Source organism: Cydia pomonella, chromosome 12 (genome assembly GCF_033807575.1).
Source record: "Cydia pomonella isolate Wapato2018A chromosome 12, ilCydPomo1, whole genome shotgun sequence".
In the NCBI taxonomy this organism is placed as follows: Eukaryota; Metazoa; Arthropoda; class Insecta; order Lepidoptera; family Tortricidae; genus Cydia; species Cydia pomonella.
In genome coordinates, this window is record NC_084714.1 from 16,858,306 (window position 1) to 16,875,875 (window position 17,570).

General features: G+C 40.4%; 1 protein-coding gene across 3 annotated transcripts; it reads right to left on the minus strand.

The window, feature by feature from the left end:
• Positions 1 to 198: 198 nt before the first annotated feature.
• LOC133523738 (histone-lysine N-methyltransferase E(z)) lies at positions 199 to 17,505 on the minus strand. 3 transcript variants are annotated; one of them, XM_061859432.1, is made up of 17 exons: positions 17,296 to 17,505; positions 17,006 to 17,189; positions 16,262 to 16,429; positions 14,812 to 14,915; positions 13,551 to 13,747; positions 12,910 to 13,073; positions 11,772 to 11,786; positions 10,087 to 10,187; positions 9,089 to 9,218; positions 7,814 to 7,891; positions 7,352 to 7,482; positions 6,814 to 6,962; positions 5,569 to 5,675; positions 4,360 to 4,510; positions 2,470 to 2,660; positions 2,039 to 2,204; positions 199 to 1,893 (listed from the first exon to the last, which is right to left on the minus strand). In XM_061859432.1, the coding sequence occupies exons 1-17, from the start codon at positions 17,368 to 17,370 to the stop codon at positions 1,833 to 1,835; spliced, it is 2,172 nt and encodes a 723-aa protein (XP_061715416.1). In that variant the 5' UTR covers positions 17,371 to 17,505; the 3' UTR covers positions 199 to 1,832. The 3 variants fall into 3 exon arrangements, with proteins under 3 accessions (XP_061715416.1, XP_061715414.1, XP_061715415.1); XM_061859430.1 differs by having other exon boundaries at positions 16,214 to 16,429; XM_061859431.1 differs by lacking the exon at positions 11,772 to 11,786 and having other exon boundaries at positions 16,214 to 16,429.
• Positions 17,506 to 17,570: the final 65 nt, after the last annotated feature.

The following is a 17,570-nucleotide window of genomic DNA, read 5'->3' on the forward strand; positions in this document are numbered from 1 at the left end:
TGGGGAACCCCCAAAATTTATTGTTTTTTTTTTGTGAAAATCTTAATGCGGTTCACAGAAACTTACCAAGTTTCAACAGTATATTCTTATAGTTTCGGAAAAAGTGGCTGTGACATACGGACGGACAGACAGACATGACGAATCCATAAGGGTTCCGTTTTTTGCCATTTGGCTACGGAACCCTATAAAAGAAAGTCATTATGAGATTTAATTGCTTTTATTAACGTATAAAAGTACAAAGTCATTAATCATAAGTCAAAAGGAACAGAAAAACAGTTCATATATATAAATACTATAAGAACATTAAAAACGGTTGCTTTATGCATGTTTCCACTTACTGTCAGGTTGAGTCACACTATTTGTCTCTATCGTCAAAATAATGTTCGTACCGTTTTCACTGCTATTGTATGCAAGTTCAATGCGTTTTGTGATGTTAAATATAATACCTATTGTGACGTAAAAATCCTTATACACTAGGACAGGAGATATAGTCTGTCATTTAAACATCTTAATAACTAATGGAACATAACGTGCATATTGAGTTTCACAGCTCGTGTTTAAACCATTTTCAAAATGGATAAAAAAAAAACAAAAGACAGGTTCAATGTCCCATACAACTAGGCTGACGTCCACTGGGCTCACCGAGGCAATACTTTCAACTAATAAGATGACATGACGGACGATCCAAGCAAAAACTTCGGTTGGGAAGTCCTGCTTTATCTATATTCTCATTATAGTGGCAATTCTTTTTGAAATTATATGACACCACCACTTCTCACCACTCACTTCACTCACCCACTTCTTCTTTTCTTGCTCACCACTTAGAAGCCAGTTTTGAAACTCACCATTTCGATGTATCAAAACATTTACTGGCAAGTAACTAATACGAAGTACTAATGGCGCTAGTACGGCGCAATACGAGTATGTAAAGACGCAGGCTGCCGGTAACTTGCTCGGGTGGTTCGCGCTGGCACATGATGAAGTAAAGAGCTTCTTCATACCTTAGGGATAACCTTCGTAAGGGGTCATTTATTAATTACATCATATGTCTAGGGGGTGGGAGGGGGTCAAGAAAATGTGACAAGGGGAGTCACAAACTTTGTCACGTCACTTTAAGTTCATCAGTAACCGAAAACTTAATTGTTTTTATTCGCGGTACAGTTCAATAACAAGTTTTTGGAACGTTAATCGTTATTATTCGTTAAATTTTATTTCCTAATTGGTCTTGGGTTCTAAAATTAGTAATATTTCATTTATCTAAAATATTTTGATAAAATATTAATATAAACTAATTCGATTTGCCGATTTCGTTTAATAAAAATTGCTAAAAATGTGACGTCACGCCTGGGGGCTCCCCCTGGTGGTTTGCCAAATTTGACCAAGTGTGACAAGGAGGGGAGGAGGGGGAAAATCTAGGAATTCGCGACGTAATTAATGGATGACCCCTAAGTACGTCAGAACGCAAGCACCGCGCGCGTCGTGCCGGTTTACTGGTTGTACCGCCACGTGCGGCGGGCGCGGGCGCGGGGCCGCGGGCCGCTGCTGCTGCGGCCCGCGGGGACGAGCCCGCTGCAAGTGTTCCCACTGCCCGTGCCTCCTGTGCCACTGCTCTTGGAGTTCCCGTTGCTGCCAGTATTTCCCTCGCTACTCTTCGAATTCCCGTTGCTTTCAGTATTCCTAGTATTCCCGTTGCCCCCACTGCTGGTCCCCACGAGGGCGTTGCCCCCACTGCCGGTCCCCACGAGGGCGTTGCCCCTGGCGCCGGGCTTGTGGCCGTTGCTGCCGCTGCTGCTGCCGGCGGCGGCGGCGGTGCGCTGCAGTTTGGTTTGTTCTCATAAGAATTCCATCTCGCGCTCGATGCCGACAAATTTAAGTTGCTCTGTCGGCCCGTATCTGCAATAATTGTACATTATTAAGATTGTGTTACATACAAAGTCTAGTCACTAGTCTTTCATCGTGGCTTTTGACGATGCCGCGTTTGGATAGGGAAGAGTGTGCGTGGACTGTAGGAAGCTAAGAACATAGGACATTGCAGTACCTGTAATCGAAGAAGAGCTCCTCTCCGGGCTGGATGGCGCGCTTGGCGAAGATGCCGATGCGGTGGTCGCCGTTCACCATCATGACCTTGGCGTAGCAGTTGGGGTTGATGGAGTGGTTCGCGAACCGGATCTTGTTGCCTTTACGGGTCGCGTCCACTACGAAATCTGTGAAAAAAATTACATTTATTTATTACATAAAAATCCAACAGCTATACATAACATAATGGTGATATGAATGAATAACAAAGAGCAAATTACAGGAGGGGGGGAAGTGTCTTTTAGCTCTGGATTGAAAGAAAGTTTAGCCAGCATTTGATACGACACGGCACTTGCACTAACGTCACACTTAGCGGATTTTTTATAATTTTAGAGTCGCTTAAGAAGGATCTCGAATAACTCATAATCAGTTAAGTTTATTTTATAAACTCACCGTTGTTCAGGTTGAACAGGAAGGAGCACATGTACTTGTCGTACACCTTGCCGCGGCGGTCGGCCTCGTCCTGCGAGATGACCTCGCCGCAGTACTCGCTGATGAACTCGTTCTTGTGCGCCGCCTCCTTCAGGAAGATGCCCCAGCCCGCTACGTCGGACGGCGCCAGGAGCAGGTGCTTGTGAAGGCCGCTGGAAAATAAAATAGTTTGAATTAGCCTAAAAAGTTAATTTTTTTATGTCTTACGCGATTAATTATCGATATAATTATTAATATATCGCGATTATGTAAAAATAAGTACAAATGGCGGACTTAATGCCTTAACGTATCCTCTACCAGAAGCAACCATAGAGCGAAACAGAAATTCTCAGATCAGGTGGTTCAGATCTACTGGAATATATTACCGATACGAGGACTGATTGAATGTTTAGATAATGGTCATAATCACTCACCGTTGTACGGCGTACGGACATATTGTGGCAGCAGATCGCACTGTCTGCCCCACACTGTATGTAGAGGTCGGGATCGCATTCCGTACACCCTAGTGTCGTATATAAATATAACTCACCGTTGTACGGACACATTGCGGCAGCAAACCGGACTGTCTGCCCAACACTGTATGCAGAGGTCGGGATCGCATTCCGTACACCCTAGTGTCGTATATAAATATAACTCACCGTTGTACGGACACATTGCGGCAGCAGACCGGAGTGACCGGACTGTCCGCCCCGCACTGTATGCAGAGGTCGGGATCGCATTCCGTACACCCTAGTGTCGTATATAAATATAACTCACCGTTGTACGGACACATTGCGGCAGCAGACCGGAGTGACCGGACTGTCCGCCCCGCACTGTATGCAGAGGTCGGGATCGCATTCCGTACACCCTAGTGTCGTATATAACTCACCGTTGTACGGACACATTGCGGCAGCAGACCGGAGTGACCGGACTGTCCGCCCCGCACTGTATGCAAAGGTCGGGATCGCATTCCGTACACCCTAGTGTCGTATATAACTCACCGTTGTACGGACACATTGCGGCAGCAGACCGGACTGTCCGCCCCACACTGTATGCAGAGGTCGGATCGCATTCCGTACACCCTAGTGTCGTATATAAATATAACTCACCGTTGTACGGACACATTGCGGCAGCAGACAGGACTATCCGCCCCACACTATATGCAGAGGTCGGGATCGCATTCCGTACACCCTAGTGTCGTATATAAATATAACTCACCGTTGTACGGACACATTGCGGCAGCAGACAGGACTATCCGCCCCACACTATATGCAGAGGTCGGGATCGCATTCCGTACACCCTAGTGTCGTATATAAATATAACTCACCGTTGTACGGACACATTGCGGCAGCAGACAGGACTATCCGCCCCACACTATATGCAGAGGTCGGGATCGCATTCCGTACACCCTAGTGTCGTATATAAATATAACTCACCGTTGTACGGACACATTGCGGCAGCAGACAGGACTATCCGCCCCACACTATATGCAGAGGTCGGGATCGCATTCCGTACACCCTAGTGTCGTATATAAATATAACTCACCGTTGTACGGACACATTGCGGCAGCAGACCGGACTGTCCGCCCCACACTGTATGCAGAGGTCGGGATCGCATTCCGTACACCCTAGTGTCGTATATAAATATAACTCACCGTTGTACGGACACATTGCGGCAGCAGACCGGACTGTCCGCCCCACACTGTATGCAGAGGTCGGGATCGCATTCCGTACACCCTAGTGTCGTATATAAATATAACTCACCGTTGTACGGACACATTGCGGCAGCAGACCGGACTGTCCGCCCCACACTGTATGCAGAGGTCGGGATCGCATTCCGTACACCCTAGTGTCGTATATAAATATAACTCACCGTTGTACGGACACATTGCGGCAGCAGACCGGACTGTCCGCCCCACACTGTATGCAGAGGTCGGGATCGCATTCCCGGACGCCGAGGTAGCACGGGCACTGCTTGGTGTTGCACGATGCCTTACAGCGGCAGCCGGGGAACCGATTCTGACCTGAAGAACAGAGATATAAAATTATTTTTTGGTTAAAAAGCGGCCAGATGCTAGCAATTTTATACAGCGGAATAAGTTGTGACAGAGTACCAATCAATTAATCCCATACACAGTTCACTGATCATTCCTAAAACTTAAGTAACACTGTTTTCTAATGCCCCATAATTAAGTACTTCATTACCCATGGATTTCAAAGACCTCACGAGCGAACCGACTACTTACGGAATGATCAATTTAAGTTATGATTTGCATGTAAATACTTAAAACACAGTGTAAACTTTTCATACGATAAATGAATAATAGTAATGTGACAAGGTGATCAATGATGTCAGTGTGTTACTGTTATACTAAGAAATAGACATCCACTTTTGGATATATGAGCGCTGGAGGCCTAGCGGTAAGAGCGTGTGACATTTAATCCGGAGGTCACGGGTTCAAACCCCGGCTCGTACCAATGAGTTTTTCTGAACTTACGTACGAAATATTTGATATTTACCAGTCGCTTTTCGGTGAAGGAAAACATAGTGAGGAAACCGGACTAATTGGATATAGTCCTCCCCTAAGGATCTCAGCAGTCATCTAAAGCTTCACTGCTATTTTGTGGGGATCATCAGTCTCCCCTATTGAAGGCTTCTTCGGGTGCGTCACCCGATTCATGGTCACCACTACTAGACAACAATCACTGCCTGGCAGGGATCGGAAACCGGTATTTTTTGTATGGGAACGAAAACGGTATTTTTTCGTTCTTTGTTAATTACTTCATTTCTAATTAGGCAATCTAATAATACGAAGTCGTTACATGAAAACACAACTGAGTCCTACATTTAGAGTATAAAATAAACCGAAATATATGGTTATTTCGATGTTTTTGCAAAAAACCGGTTCCGATCCCTGCTGCCTGGACACTGGACAGTTTCTGACACAACGACCATAGTTTTCTGTTTTTTTTTATACTACGTGGGCAAGCAAGCATTCGGCCCAACTCATGGTAAGCAGCCTCCGTAGCCTATGGACGCCTATGTAACTAGGGAAAATAAAGCGAGTAAGAGCGAACTTACAATCGCTGGAGCATTGGCAGAACTTCTCGCAGAAGTTCTGCGACTGTAGGCACGGGCACATCGCGTCGCACGGCTGGTTCGGGTGCTCGCACGGCGTGTAGTTGTAGCTGTAACATTCCGTTTCGTTAACTTTTTTGACCTGCAAATAGTGTCACTACAAAAAAGTGTAGTGGCTTACTTTAAACTAAATTGCGAAAAGAGTGCTTTTATTCTATAGAGGAGTTTGTGACCTACTTTAGTTATTTGCCTACGTAATTATAGTTAATTGGTAATTAATTTAGATAAATACATCTGATATTGTTCTGCATGTTAGATTATATAATTATTAAATTTAGAACTTAGATTTAAGGAATTTTAGTAAGTAGTTATATTCAAATACAATTATTATATATATATATGTACTTAAAAAAAAATTATATTGTTCATGAATAAATAAATAAAATAAAATAATAATAATATGATAGGGCTACTGATGTAAAAAAGGTTCGTTCAACCATCCGATCCGTTCTTCTAGCTTAGTGGTTCCTAACCTTTTCAGTCCTGTCACGCCTGAGACTAACTAGGGATCCTGATTTTACACCTCCTCCGAATAATCATCAATAGTCTTTCTTATAGGTCTAATCTTTGTTATCTTTAATTAAGCTTATTACCCCCGTGAAATACGAGTTTTACCCCCATGGGGGTAATCACCGCAAGGTTAGGAACCACTGTATCTAGCTCCATGTTCATACTTACATATGATGAGAGTTGGAGTACTTCTTGAGCTGTATCTTACAGTGCACGGACCTGAGACAATGCTTCTTCTTGCGAGGCGGGGTGAGTTCAGTCAGCCGTTCATCTAGCCCCGTGTTCATACTTACACGTGATGCAAATTGGGGTCTTTCTTGAGCTGTATATTGCGGCAGTATACGAACCAGAGACGATGCTTCTTCTTGCGAGGCGGGGTGAGTTCAGCTATCGTTCTTCTAGCCCTGTGTTCATACTTACACGTGATGAGAGTTGTAGGTCTTCTTGAGCTGTACCCACCTTACGGCAGTATACCAAAGACGATGCTTTTTCTTGTGAGGCGGGGTGAGTTTAGCTATCGTTCTTCTAGCCCCGTGTTCATATTTACACGTGATGCGAGTTGTAGGTCTTCTTGAGCTGTACCCACTTTACGGCAGTATACGAATCAGAGAAGATGCTTTTTCTTGCGAGGCGGGGTGAGGTTAGCTATCGTTCTTCTAGCCCCATGTTCACACTTACACATGATGCGAGTTGGAGTCCTTCTTGAGTTGTATCTTGCGGCAGTGCACGGACCAGAGACGATGCTTCTTCTTCTTCTTGCGGGGCGGGGTGAGTTCGGCCTCTACTCGGCATTCCTCTTGCCCCGTATTTATCCAGTAGGTGTATACCTGTGGAATAAGAGTTACAATAAGAATGCATCTAGTATAAGCGATGTCAAGTTGAAACCATAGGTAATAATCTATTGTTATTACCACAATCCCGTTACTTTAATATTGACAGAAAATGTAGGGTAGACGCATGATAATGAATGTGATACTGGTGGGAGCTTCAAATTTGAAACAAATTTTTATCAAGGATTGTAACCACTAAGAAAGGATTTTTCTTAATTGAACCCCTAACAAGTTGAAAATTTAGTTAGGTTTTTAAAGATTTCTACGCATACGAAGTTGAAAGGTCAAATCTTCAGTTCATTTTCAACACCTCGTCAGCATAGCTACTTCTGCTGATATTTGAAATAATTCAGTTAATTCTCCGTCCTATAAAAATCCTTTGTTACCTGTTGGCAGGTTTTGGACAGCATGACCTGCGCGATGGCGCAGTAGTTGCAGGCGAACACTTTGTGAAGGGCGCGGAAGAGAGACTGGTCTGAACCCGTCCATTCAGACTGGATGTCGCCCACTGTCAGACCTGAAAGATAACTACTCGTAAGTCCGTTGTTAAACAGTTTCTAACTAACGAGTATGCTACAAGACTTCGGCAACGTCCAAATTACAGGACATAAACTTTGATATGCTTTTTTTTTCTTACTACCATTACAACTATTGAGCGCCAAGAAAGTTTGACGACCTTCCGTGTTGTAAGTCAAAGAGTTGGCTTTTTTTATAATTTTTGAGGCGAATTTTAAATGCCGGTATAGAAAAAAACATTATTTATGACCAGTACGCGATGGGCGCTTAATTTTGAGCGGAAGTGAAAGTAAGTAGTAAGGAGTATTCTAGTACGCATAACGTGGACTCACCGAGCGCGTTGTACGCGGGCTCGACGGGCGCGCCGGGCTTGGCGAGCGCGCCGCTCCACCCGGCTGCACTGCTGCTGCCTGTCTCAAAATATACTTATTTCAACCGTCGGCGTAATAGTACATTATTATAGAGGCCGGGAAACGTAGGGTTGCAGGCCAAGTAGATATAGACGGCTGAGCGTAGCGAAGAGAGATTTGTATAGTGCTTTTCTCAAACTTGCAATTAACAAAAAAATTTTAGTCAATTTTTTTTGTTGCGAACTACTCGGCCCGATACTACCAGCGGTGCTTTACGCGCGTTAGGCCGCGCGCCTGCGCGATGCGCCACCGCCGTTGCTTAACAACGAATATGCACAATAGATCACCGTACCAAGCTAACTGAATAATATTATTTGTTGACGGTTGAATGCCAAGACGTTGTCACAATTTGACGTTAAAAAACAAAAGAAGGTTGCTTTACAGTCCTAGGTGTGTAAGGCAGTATGAAATTCCTTTACATATCATCTTCAATCATCGCACCTGATATGTAGTATTTCCGGACCTAATTTGAGTAAGTCATGTCATCATTTCATAGCAAGTTTGAGAAAATTTCTATTTCTTACTTATCTTTAATGATAAAGTATGACAAAACAAACATCTTGACAACTTCTGAAACGCTGTTACACAGTGAACGTCATCGGCACAAGACAATCAGGCCAGTGCGAGTTTTAGTTATTAAATATCATTCCACTATGATACTGATCTATCCAGTGACAGAAGTGACGTTCTTGGATTCGAGTTTTAGTAATAAAAGTAAGTTTTTAACTAGAGGACATTAGAAAGAAAACAAAAATAATCGATGTAAACCACACTATGAAAAGATTAGAATGGGAGTGGACCGGCCACATGATAAGAGACAAAAGAGAAAAATGGTCAAAAGACATCACAACATGGTACCCAAGGGATGGGAAAAGGAATGATGGTGGACAAAAAATGAGATGCAGTTCAGGCAGGTAGCTGGAGCCTTGTGGAGAATACGGGCTCTAGACAGAGACACGTGGAGGAATATGGGAGAGGCCTATGCCAAGGGCAACCAGACAAAATGTCTGCGGAGAAAGGCTAGCTGTAAGCAGTAAGTCATTAGATCTTATTCCAATATGATCATGCGAAGGCAGGTACAGGGGGGCAGCTGACACCCCCCCCCCCCCGCCTAGAGGTCAAATATTACATACAATGGAATGCCCCCCCTAGAAGTAAAGCTAAAGATGTCTAACAGTACAATTCAATATGACTTACCCTTGGGGAACCGGTTGCTATCGTTGCTGTCTTCCGACGACGCGTCGTTGGGCGAGTCCATCGAATTGGACTTGCCCTTATCTTCTTCGCCGGCTGCCTTTTCGCGCGCCAACTTCTCCCTTATGCCGTCCTAGTACAAATAGATAAGTTCACACCAGTAACACTAAATAAATACATAAAATCAATGAAAACAGATCATAAATATCAATTCGTACAGTTATGAGTTATGAGCATGCAAAGTGACCCGATTTCATTGCCCTTGAGTAAAGAACCTAGAGAAACTGACCTAGTAAAGGGTATTCGGAAACTATTCATATTTGCGAATTAGTTCCTTTGATTTTCATGGCTACTTTTCATATAAACGGTGCTCACTACCTATATACTTAGGTACTTTGCTTTCTGGTCCTCACACGGAACCCGAAAGACTTTAACCACACATTTCTGAAGTCAAAGAAGGAATGTGTTTAGGTCTATTTTTAGATTTTTTGAACGTGTTTGTACATAAAAAGTAAATGTTATTGGTAAACTGTGACTTAAAATGGATTTTTAGGTTTTTTGTTGCAATGTGTTATTTGTCACTTTTTGACATCAATAGCCGGGTCCACACAGAGCGAGCATACGCGCGAGACGTCTTCCTCGCCCGAGCTCGCCGCCTCGGTCAAGGCACGTCTACACTGGCCGTATTATGCGTGAGGAAATTGCCTCGCACGTATGCTCACTCTGTGTGGACCCGGCTATTAACGAATTCCACAAAAGTTATTTTTTAAAGGGCATTTTAGTTTTTAAATATGATAAGGAATACACTGTTAAAAATTATTAGATAAATCTTGTGAGGATAGAATAACTTAAACTATGATATGTGTCGACGTCTTACCATAAGGTCGAGATTTGCTTGTATCTTTATACGAATAACCTGTCAAAGCGTTCTTATGGCAAGCGACAAAGTGGGACTTTTTGCTTGAAAACATAATACGTATGTTTAATTAAATCCAGCTTACCAATAGCATGTAGCAGCTGGGTCCACAAGGTTCAGAAAAGGGCTTCAGGTCGGGGCCTTTTCGTTTGTTCAGGTTGGGCCCCGGGTGGCACGCCTGCAAACCTGCCACAGCCGAATATGTTAACATCTTGTACCAATAAATGTAAATCGTGAACTGAAAAGAAATAGATCACAGAAGTATGGTTTATGAATGATGAGTAATGATGTCGGTTATATAGTGTATAACTATCACTAAAATATGTATAACGCCATTTTATATATAAACTGTACAAACGACACACTATGAAAGCCTCGTCTTGAAAAGGACTGCCAATATTTTCGTCACTAATTTCTGAAAATTACTGGCTTCACTTCATTTGACAGATGGCCTCTTCGGATTCAGTTAGGAATCGAAATCTACATCAGATAGGCAAATACGTGGTAGGTACAGTTCTTTATTTTGAATTTGTAATTGCGCCTATGGAACCCCACAGCCACACTGAGAATGGCCTCCAAAATGTTGTCTGGTTTTAAATAATATTTTGATTGAATATGTCACCAATTCCCTCATCCCCAATTTGTTATTGGATATAGACATACTTGTACTAGTTATCCAAATATGTTTGTCATTTATTCTTTTATTTGATTTATACATGGAATATAAATAATAATACAATGATGGGTGATATTTAATATTTTAGAATGTAAAGTTCTAAACTAATAGAATATAACTGATATAATAAGTATACTAAGCTAATATAATATTTTGTTTATAGATAAACACGTGCAATTAGTTATTATAGGTACTATTAACTCGTTATACTAAATATTCAAAATCTATATAGCTACCAATGATATGATAAATGATATAATGTTACATAAATCATGCCAACATATATATAAACAGATATACGTATTATTGGTTATGTGTATGAGTATGAATACTAACAGTTATTTAAGCAATAGATATAAAACGATATAGAATATGCACGCATAAGCACAAAGTTTCACTAATACCTAGGGACATAGGCTACAAAAAGTAACTTTATTTGTTACATTTTACAAGGTATCCCCATGTTTAATGAATATTGTTCATTGCTCTTATATTTACAACTTGTGCTAGACGTGTTTTCAGGAATCTGGTTAACGAATGTTGAACAAATCACATTTCGAGGTTGGCCACCTTGTTCAATTCGTTCAGACACCGTTCAATCTTGGGACACTCATGCAATTGTTTATCATATTCTCGCACAACATATCCCAAATTCAAACTGTTTTTTCAATGGCCTGATTGGCTTCGGCAATGGGCTACAGCTAGTAACTGTACCGAATTTCAATCCTATCAGATCAGACCCTATAGTGGTTAAAATATAGTAAAAAAAATGTAACCACAATTCAAACATACGAAGATATATGAAGAAGTTAATTCAATGCGTGTAAAATTATCCTGTAGATAAATTTTCTCTATCAGTATTGCCACACAATTGAATTAGATTTGTTAAACTTTCGCTAGTTATACTGCCTTAGCTCCACAGCCCTTGCAATAAATCGGATGCGATTTCCAAAACATTGGCGGGTTAGAAGGTGCTACAAATCCTATCAATCGATCAAATGCCACAATGTAACAAAAATCGCAAACGATTAGTTGCAAGGAGTGGAGCCCTATGTCTGGTAATGAGAATGCATGACGTGTGAGCGCGGCCTTACCTGCCGGCTGGGCTCCTGCCGCAAACAAAAACACAACGTCAGCTCCGCTATGTATACTTCACTAATATAATATGTACCACTTCACTGAGACGCTTTGTGTGAAAGTCCACGACGGCGGCCACGGGCTCAATGTACATATCAGTTGCACTCTATTCATTGCTTTTCAAAAATCATAGATGAAAAGGAATATGTAAGAAATTAATAGGAATATAATTCGCGAAAAGACGATTTTTGAATAATTTCCGACGCGGACACGAGATTTACTATGACTTTTTCAAGACAACTCTTAGAACCCCATAATAAAGGCGTATACGTAACATTTATTAGACTGGGTTATTATGTTTATTTTATAATAATTATTAATGGAATTATAAGAGCAATAATTTTCTCGCTAACATCATGTGGCACTAAATTCCAGCCCGCACATTAAGCACAAAACGTCTGAGTTCAAGAGCATACTTTCAACTCAAGATAGGCGGAAAAATGTTAGCGACTATTTTCTTTAATAAAAAAGTCATACCGAAAGCCGTTACTAATAAAATATTGATTATAAAAGGTATTTTTCCACCTAGTCTTGTCAGTAATAATATCATAATTATAATTAATAGTAATAAAATTAGGTAAACACACTCGAAATATCTAAGCCATATTACATATACCATAAATAAACTGTGACATACACACTCACACACAATTGCAGTAAAATGCACTCTTATAAGTATAATAAAGATACTTAAACGATACACAAAGGACAATAAAATAACTGTATGTAAATACTTTAAGCCCGTCTATTTCTATCAAAAAATCGTTCGGTTATTAACATTTGCGAATATACAATAAAGTGGAACGAGGTGCTCCACAAATACAACTAGGCATTCCATAAAAGGAACAAGGCGTTCCAGAAATGGAACAAGGCGTTTCAGAAATGGAATAAGACATCCTACTATGGCACAAGGTGTTCCACAAATGGAACAAGGCGTTCCACAAATCTATTAAGACGTTCCGTAAACGAACGAGACTTACCACAAATACTTAGAACAAGGCGTTCCACAAATTTAATAAGGCACTTCATAAACAAACAAAATTTTTAATCAAGAAATTGGATGTTCCATTTTGTAGCAGGTTCAGGTATACTTACGATGCAAGAAGCAGTCGTATTTGAAGCAGCGCCGGCAGAACAGAGTGTGGAAGGAGTGCATGGTCTGGTCCCTGGCCACGCTCTCGGCGAGAGGCCCGTCGATGTTGGGCGTGCATTCGGGCGGCAGCGCGTCCGGGTCGCTGCGGGATGTCAGCTCGATGTACCTGGAATCAATACCACTCATTAAATAACACTACTAGAGGTCGGATTGGATACAATCCTTTACATTACGGGCTTAGACAAAGGAGATGCTTCTTAAAAATATATAGATGGCGCTATACGACGTCATACACCTTGTGGTAATGGTAACTTGTTAAACTAGAGTCGGACCAAGCTGATTCTTTGAGAATATGACATTTATAATGACAATTTACACTTTGTTATATTCAAAATGGTTCAAAGATAGCTTAAACGGACTTAATGTTTTGCACTAGTATAATTATGTGAGCAAAATGTGTCCACTTTAAAAACTATCTTTGACACATGCAACAAGATACCATAGCTAATGAAACTGACAGTGTGCCCTTGTCGGGGAACTGCGTGGAGATGGCCTGGAAGATGGTGAAGATGGGGAACTGTTTCTCCAAGTCCATTCCTTTGTTTGTCTCAATAAACTACCATAATAAGTGAAGTATACTGACTTCTCCCGAAGCTCCTGCGGCGTGCCCTTGTCGGGGAACTGCGTGGAGATGGCCTGGAAGATGATGAAGATAGGGAACTGCTTCTCCAAGTCCGCTCCTTCTTTGTCCGTCTCCTTTTCTTTGTCTTTGTCCTTTTCTTTATCTTTGTCCTTATCCTTTTCTTTTTCCTTGTCTTTTTGCTCTTTGTTAGATTCTTTCTGTTGAATAAACAAAATTTAAAGGATAAATGAAACAGATGTACCGGTTTTTCATAAGACGTGATATAGCTATAAAAATGGGTATTATGACACATAAATAAGAGTAACATCTTAGATGTACAATAATATAGAGGTGAAATGGGGGACTTTCAGTAGTAGCAGAAAAAGCGCTATTATTGTTTGTCCTTGTCATAGTCACACTTGTCTCTTCTAAAAAGCATTCTGGCTACTTCTAAAAAGTCCTAAGTGGCGTAGACGTTTTTTGTTACCCACCGTGTTTGATGGTGGGTAACAATGAACCCACCCAAATTACGTAGGTTGTTTTTTGAAAGTTAATCCGTGTTTTTAATTTTTTGGCTTTGAGTATGTTTTGCCCCTCACGGGCGCACGCGGTATAGCACATCTATACGATCCTACCATCTATGAAGAGTAACGATTTTCGAATAAAGATAGGTAATGAGTACACTATTACCAAATTTTTGGAAACCCAAACAAACGTCTAATAAATAATAAAGATCCTATGGTTATCTGACTGATTAATTTGCCTATATTTATATTGTATAGTTGCTTTATATTTTTCTACTTCTTTCCAATTTATAGTGTATTTTCCCCATTCCTTTTTGTTGTAATACATGTTTATCCTATAAATTATGTATGTATTTACTTATTTATATCCTTTGTCTTTCTGGTACCTTGTAGCACATTATATTACATCTGTCACCCTGTTTTCACTCATTCCTCTAATCTACTCAAAGTTTAACTGGACGAGATCCCTCAAAGGGATAGGTTCGCCTTTGTACTTCTTACAATTTTTTTACATATGTATTTTTATACAACAAAGAGTTTACTACTACTACTACGTCTTGTGAGATTTTACTAGAAACCTATCATTAATATATTACGTACGTATTTGATCTGAATAACTTTTCCTTTCCCCCCATTTCTCTATCAAATATCATTGGATGCTACTAAGAGGCAGAACTGGCTTAAAAAAGAAAGGGCTGGAACTCAAAACAGAGATTAAGTACCTACTTGACGTTATCTCGTTGCGACTAGGTACATACCTCGCGCCGCTCATCGGCGACCTCGTCGCGCGTCTGGTAGGTCATGAGCGCGTGCACCAGCTCCACAAACAACTGGTCGTCGATGAAACCGCCTTCCTTGTCACCTGTGACAGAATTGCATATTTGACATAAACAAGTGACAATATGCGTGTCTCGCCAGTCGCCACTAGGTTCAGATTTCTCTTTAATTTCGAGTTTTTATTTTGTTTATATAGGAGGCTTTTATCCTCAAAAGATCACACATCATGAACAAATAACAAATGAAAAGTATTTCTTATTTTATTGGATGTGTGAGAATAAAGATTAAATTAGTAAATAAATCTCAAAATTCCATACCTTCTAAATCTTTTTTTGCTGAGCCATTTTTACATTTTTGTCCTTCCAACTCAACGCAATTGTCAGACAAGCTTACACCACATACTAAATTGCAGCTCAAATGGTTTAAATTTAACTTGCATGAAAACTGATTTTATTTCTTTTGTCCTTTTCTGGTCATTTAAAATCAAAATGTTAAAAACAATTGGGTACTTACATCAGATTCATCAATGAATTGTATGAAGTCTGAAAAGCATGAATGTGTGAGAGCAAGGCCTTTGTGAATCCTAACAGTTATAAGCCATAGCGATAGAATTTTGGTTTAATTTACCTTACAAACCGTGGACAAGAAGCATTTGTGCACCATACACCATTGTGTATTATTATGCCGTTTTTGGACAAAGTTTAAATTCCTTAAATTTTCAGTATGTTTCAATTAGGATTTTTCATTTAAAGCTTTAGATATACTAAACATCTTAGACCCGTAATTTTTTTTTAACAGATTGCTATTAACTAGACATGTGTCATTCACAAGTTTGAGATTTAAATGAACTTATATCTTTTGATTAAACTCACTCACTCTTCAACTCACTTGAGACTAAACTCGCTCAGTAACTCATCTATCTCAGTGTTACTTGCTCGCTCTTTCCCACTGATGATTCAAATGAGCCTGCAGAGCCGAGCAATGTCAATTTGTTAAACGATTATTTTGGAGCGGGTCAGGAAAACATATTGGGAGATTCGCCATCGTGGTTGCACTTACAGCTGCATGTTATAACTTATAACTATCTCTTTTACACACTCTACAGATCCATTGAGCGAAATGAGTGATATATATTTACATGATCAAAAGATATGAATCAATCTTTTAAACTCAGAAAAGCATTTCAGTGTAGCCTTTGTAAAAAGTGAATCAAAATTGATTTGTAGATTTAAAACTACAAGGTAATTTTTAAGTTGAGAGGTGAAAAGATCTGCAGTCAGCCAGTGCTTTCTGAATGAAATAGAAATATTAGCTAGTTAATGCACTGATCTCGATATAGTCACTTTGTCCACAAAGAAAAAACAATGGAGTAAGCCAATGTACCATGCACTTTCCCGTCGTAGTTCTTAATGAGCTCCTCGATGAAAGTACCGTCCTGGTCCAGGACCTCATCGCCCATGTACGGGATGTTGTGCAGAACCGTCTCATCTTCCACCATGAAGTTCTTCTGTGTCGGCGCCCATGTGTACATTGTGGGAATTGGGTTGACTGAGTTGATTATGTGGATTGGTACTTGTTGGGTTGTGACGATGCCAGAAGCTGTAATTTAAAATTAAACAAAAAAAAAATAGTCAATACTTTTTGACACACATAATCTTGGAGGATTTAACAACTCCAGATGCCCTGTATGTAATTTTCTGTACAAAATAGTCTGCTGATTTTTGTAGGCGAAGGGCACATCAAATATATGTATGTAACATACAAATAACCATATCAGATAAATGTCAGTCCATACAATACATATGAACATTGGCCAGGGTTTTCTAAGCTAAGCTCTTTAAGGTGACTCTGGTTGTTAAATCCTCCAAGCACATATTTTATTATTTGTTATTAATACTTAAATGTAACCTGTGCATTATTTTTACAATTGCTATTTAACCACTAGGAAACTTATGTAATATTGAAGTTTACAATGTTTACAAAGAGACCGACTGTTAAAATAGATTGTTTCTAAAGTACACTATTAATTTTTTTTAACAAAAAATAGATTTATTTCTATAGCTATGACAAAAAGTTGTGACAAAAAAAATCTTTGCTAAATGATAAAACTACACTTCAAACAATTCTACAGCATTCTTGTGAACCCATAGTATACTAAGTAATTTAAATTTTCACCATCAGTACAGGTTGCTTCAGCCTTTTTCATTAGGCCCTCATGGCTCGGACTCGGCGCCGGCGGAGGCCAGAAAGGTCGCCGTCCACGCTCCGCTAGCTCTGCATCGCGGGTCTCCAGGGCCTCCGACATCAGACGCAAGTTTCGCGCCCATGCTACCTTAACTTCATCCGCTCTTTTGAATCGCTAAAATTTTAATATGCAAAATGTTAAAAACTAGATTTCACACCAGGAAATTTGTTTAATAAAGAATATCAACTACTTATATCAAAACAAAGGTTAATGTACTTGCCTTTACTTGTCGGAGACGCATATATTCGGACTTCACGCGTTTCTTCCATTCTGCTGAAACCTTCGATTTACTCATTGCAAGTTGAAATAGTAATTATTCACTCATGAGGCTAACACACTCTGCAGGAATTAAACAAGATGATATCTGCAAAATTGAGCGTCCCACCGGTAAAAAAGAACGGGCGGGCGGGCGAGAGGTAAAGTATGTGACAGTGACAGAGGAGATGATTTTTTGTCTATTGTTTAGAGTTGTAATGTATCGATAGAAACCGTAAC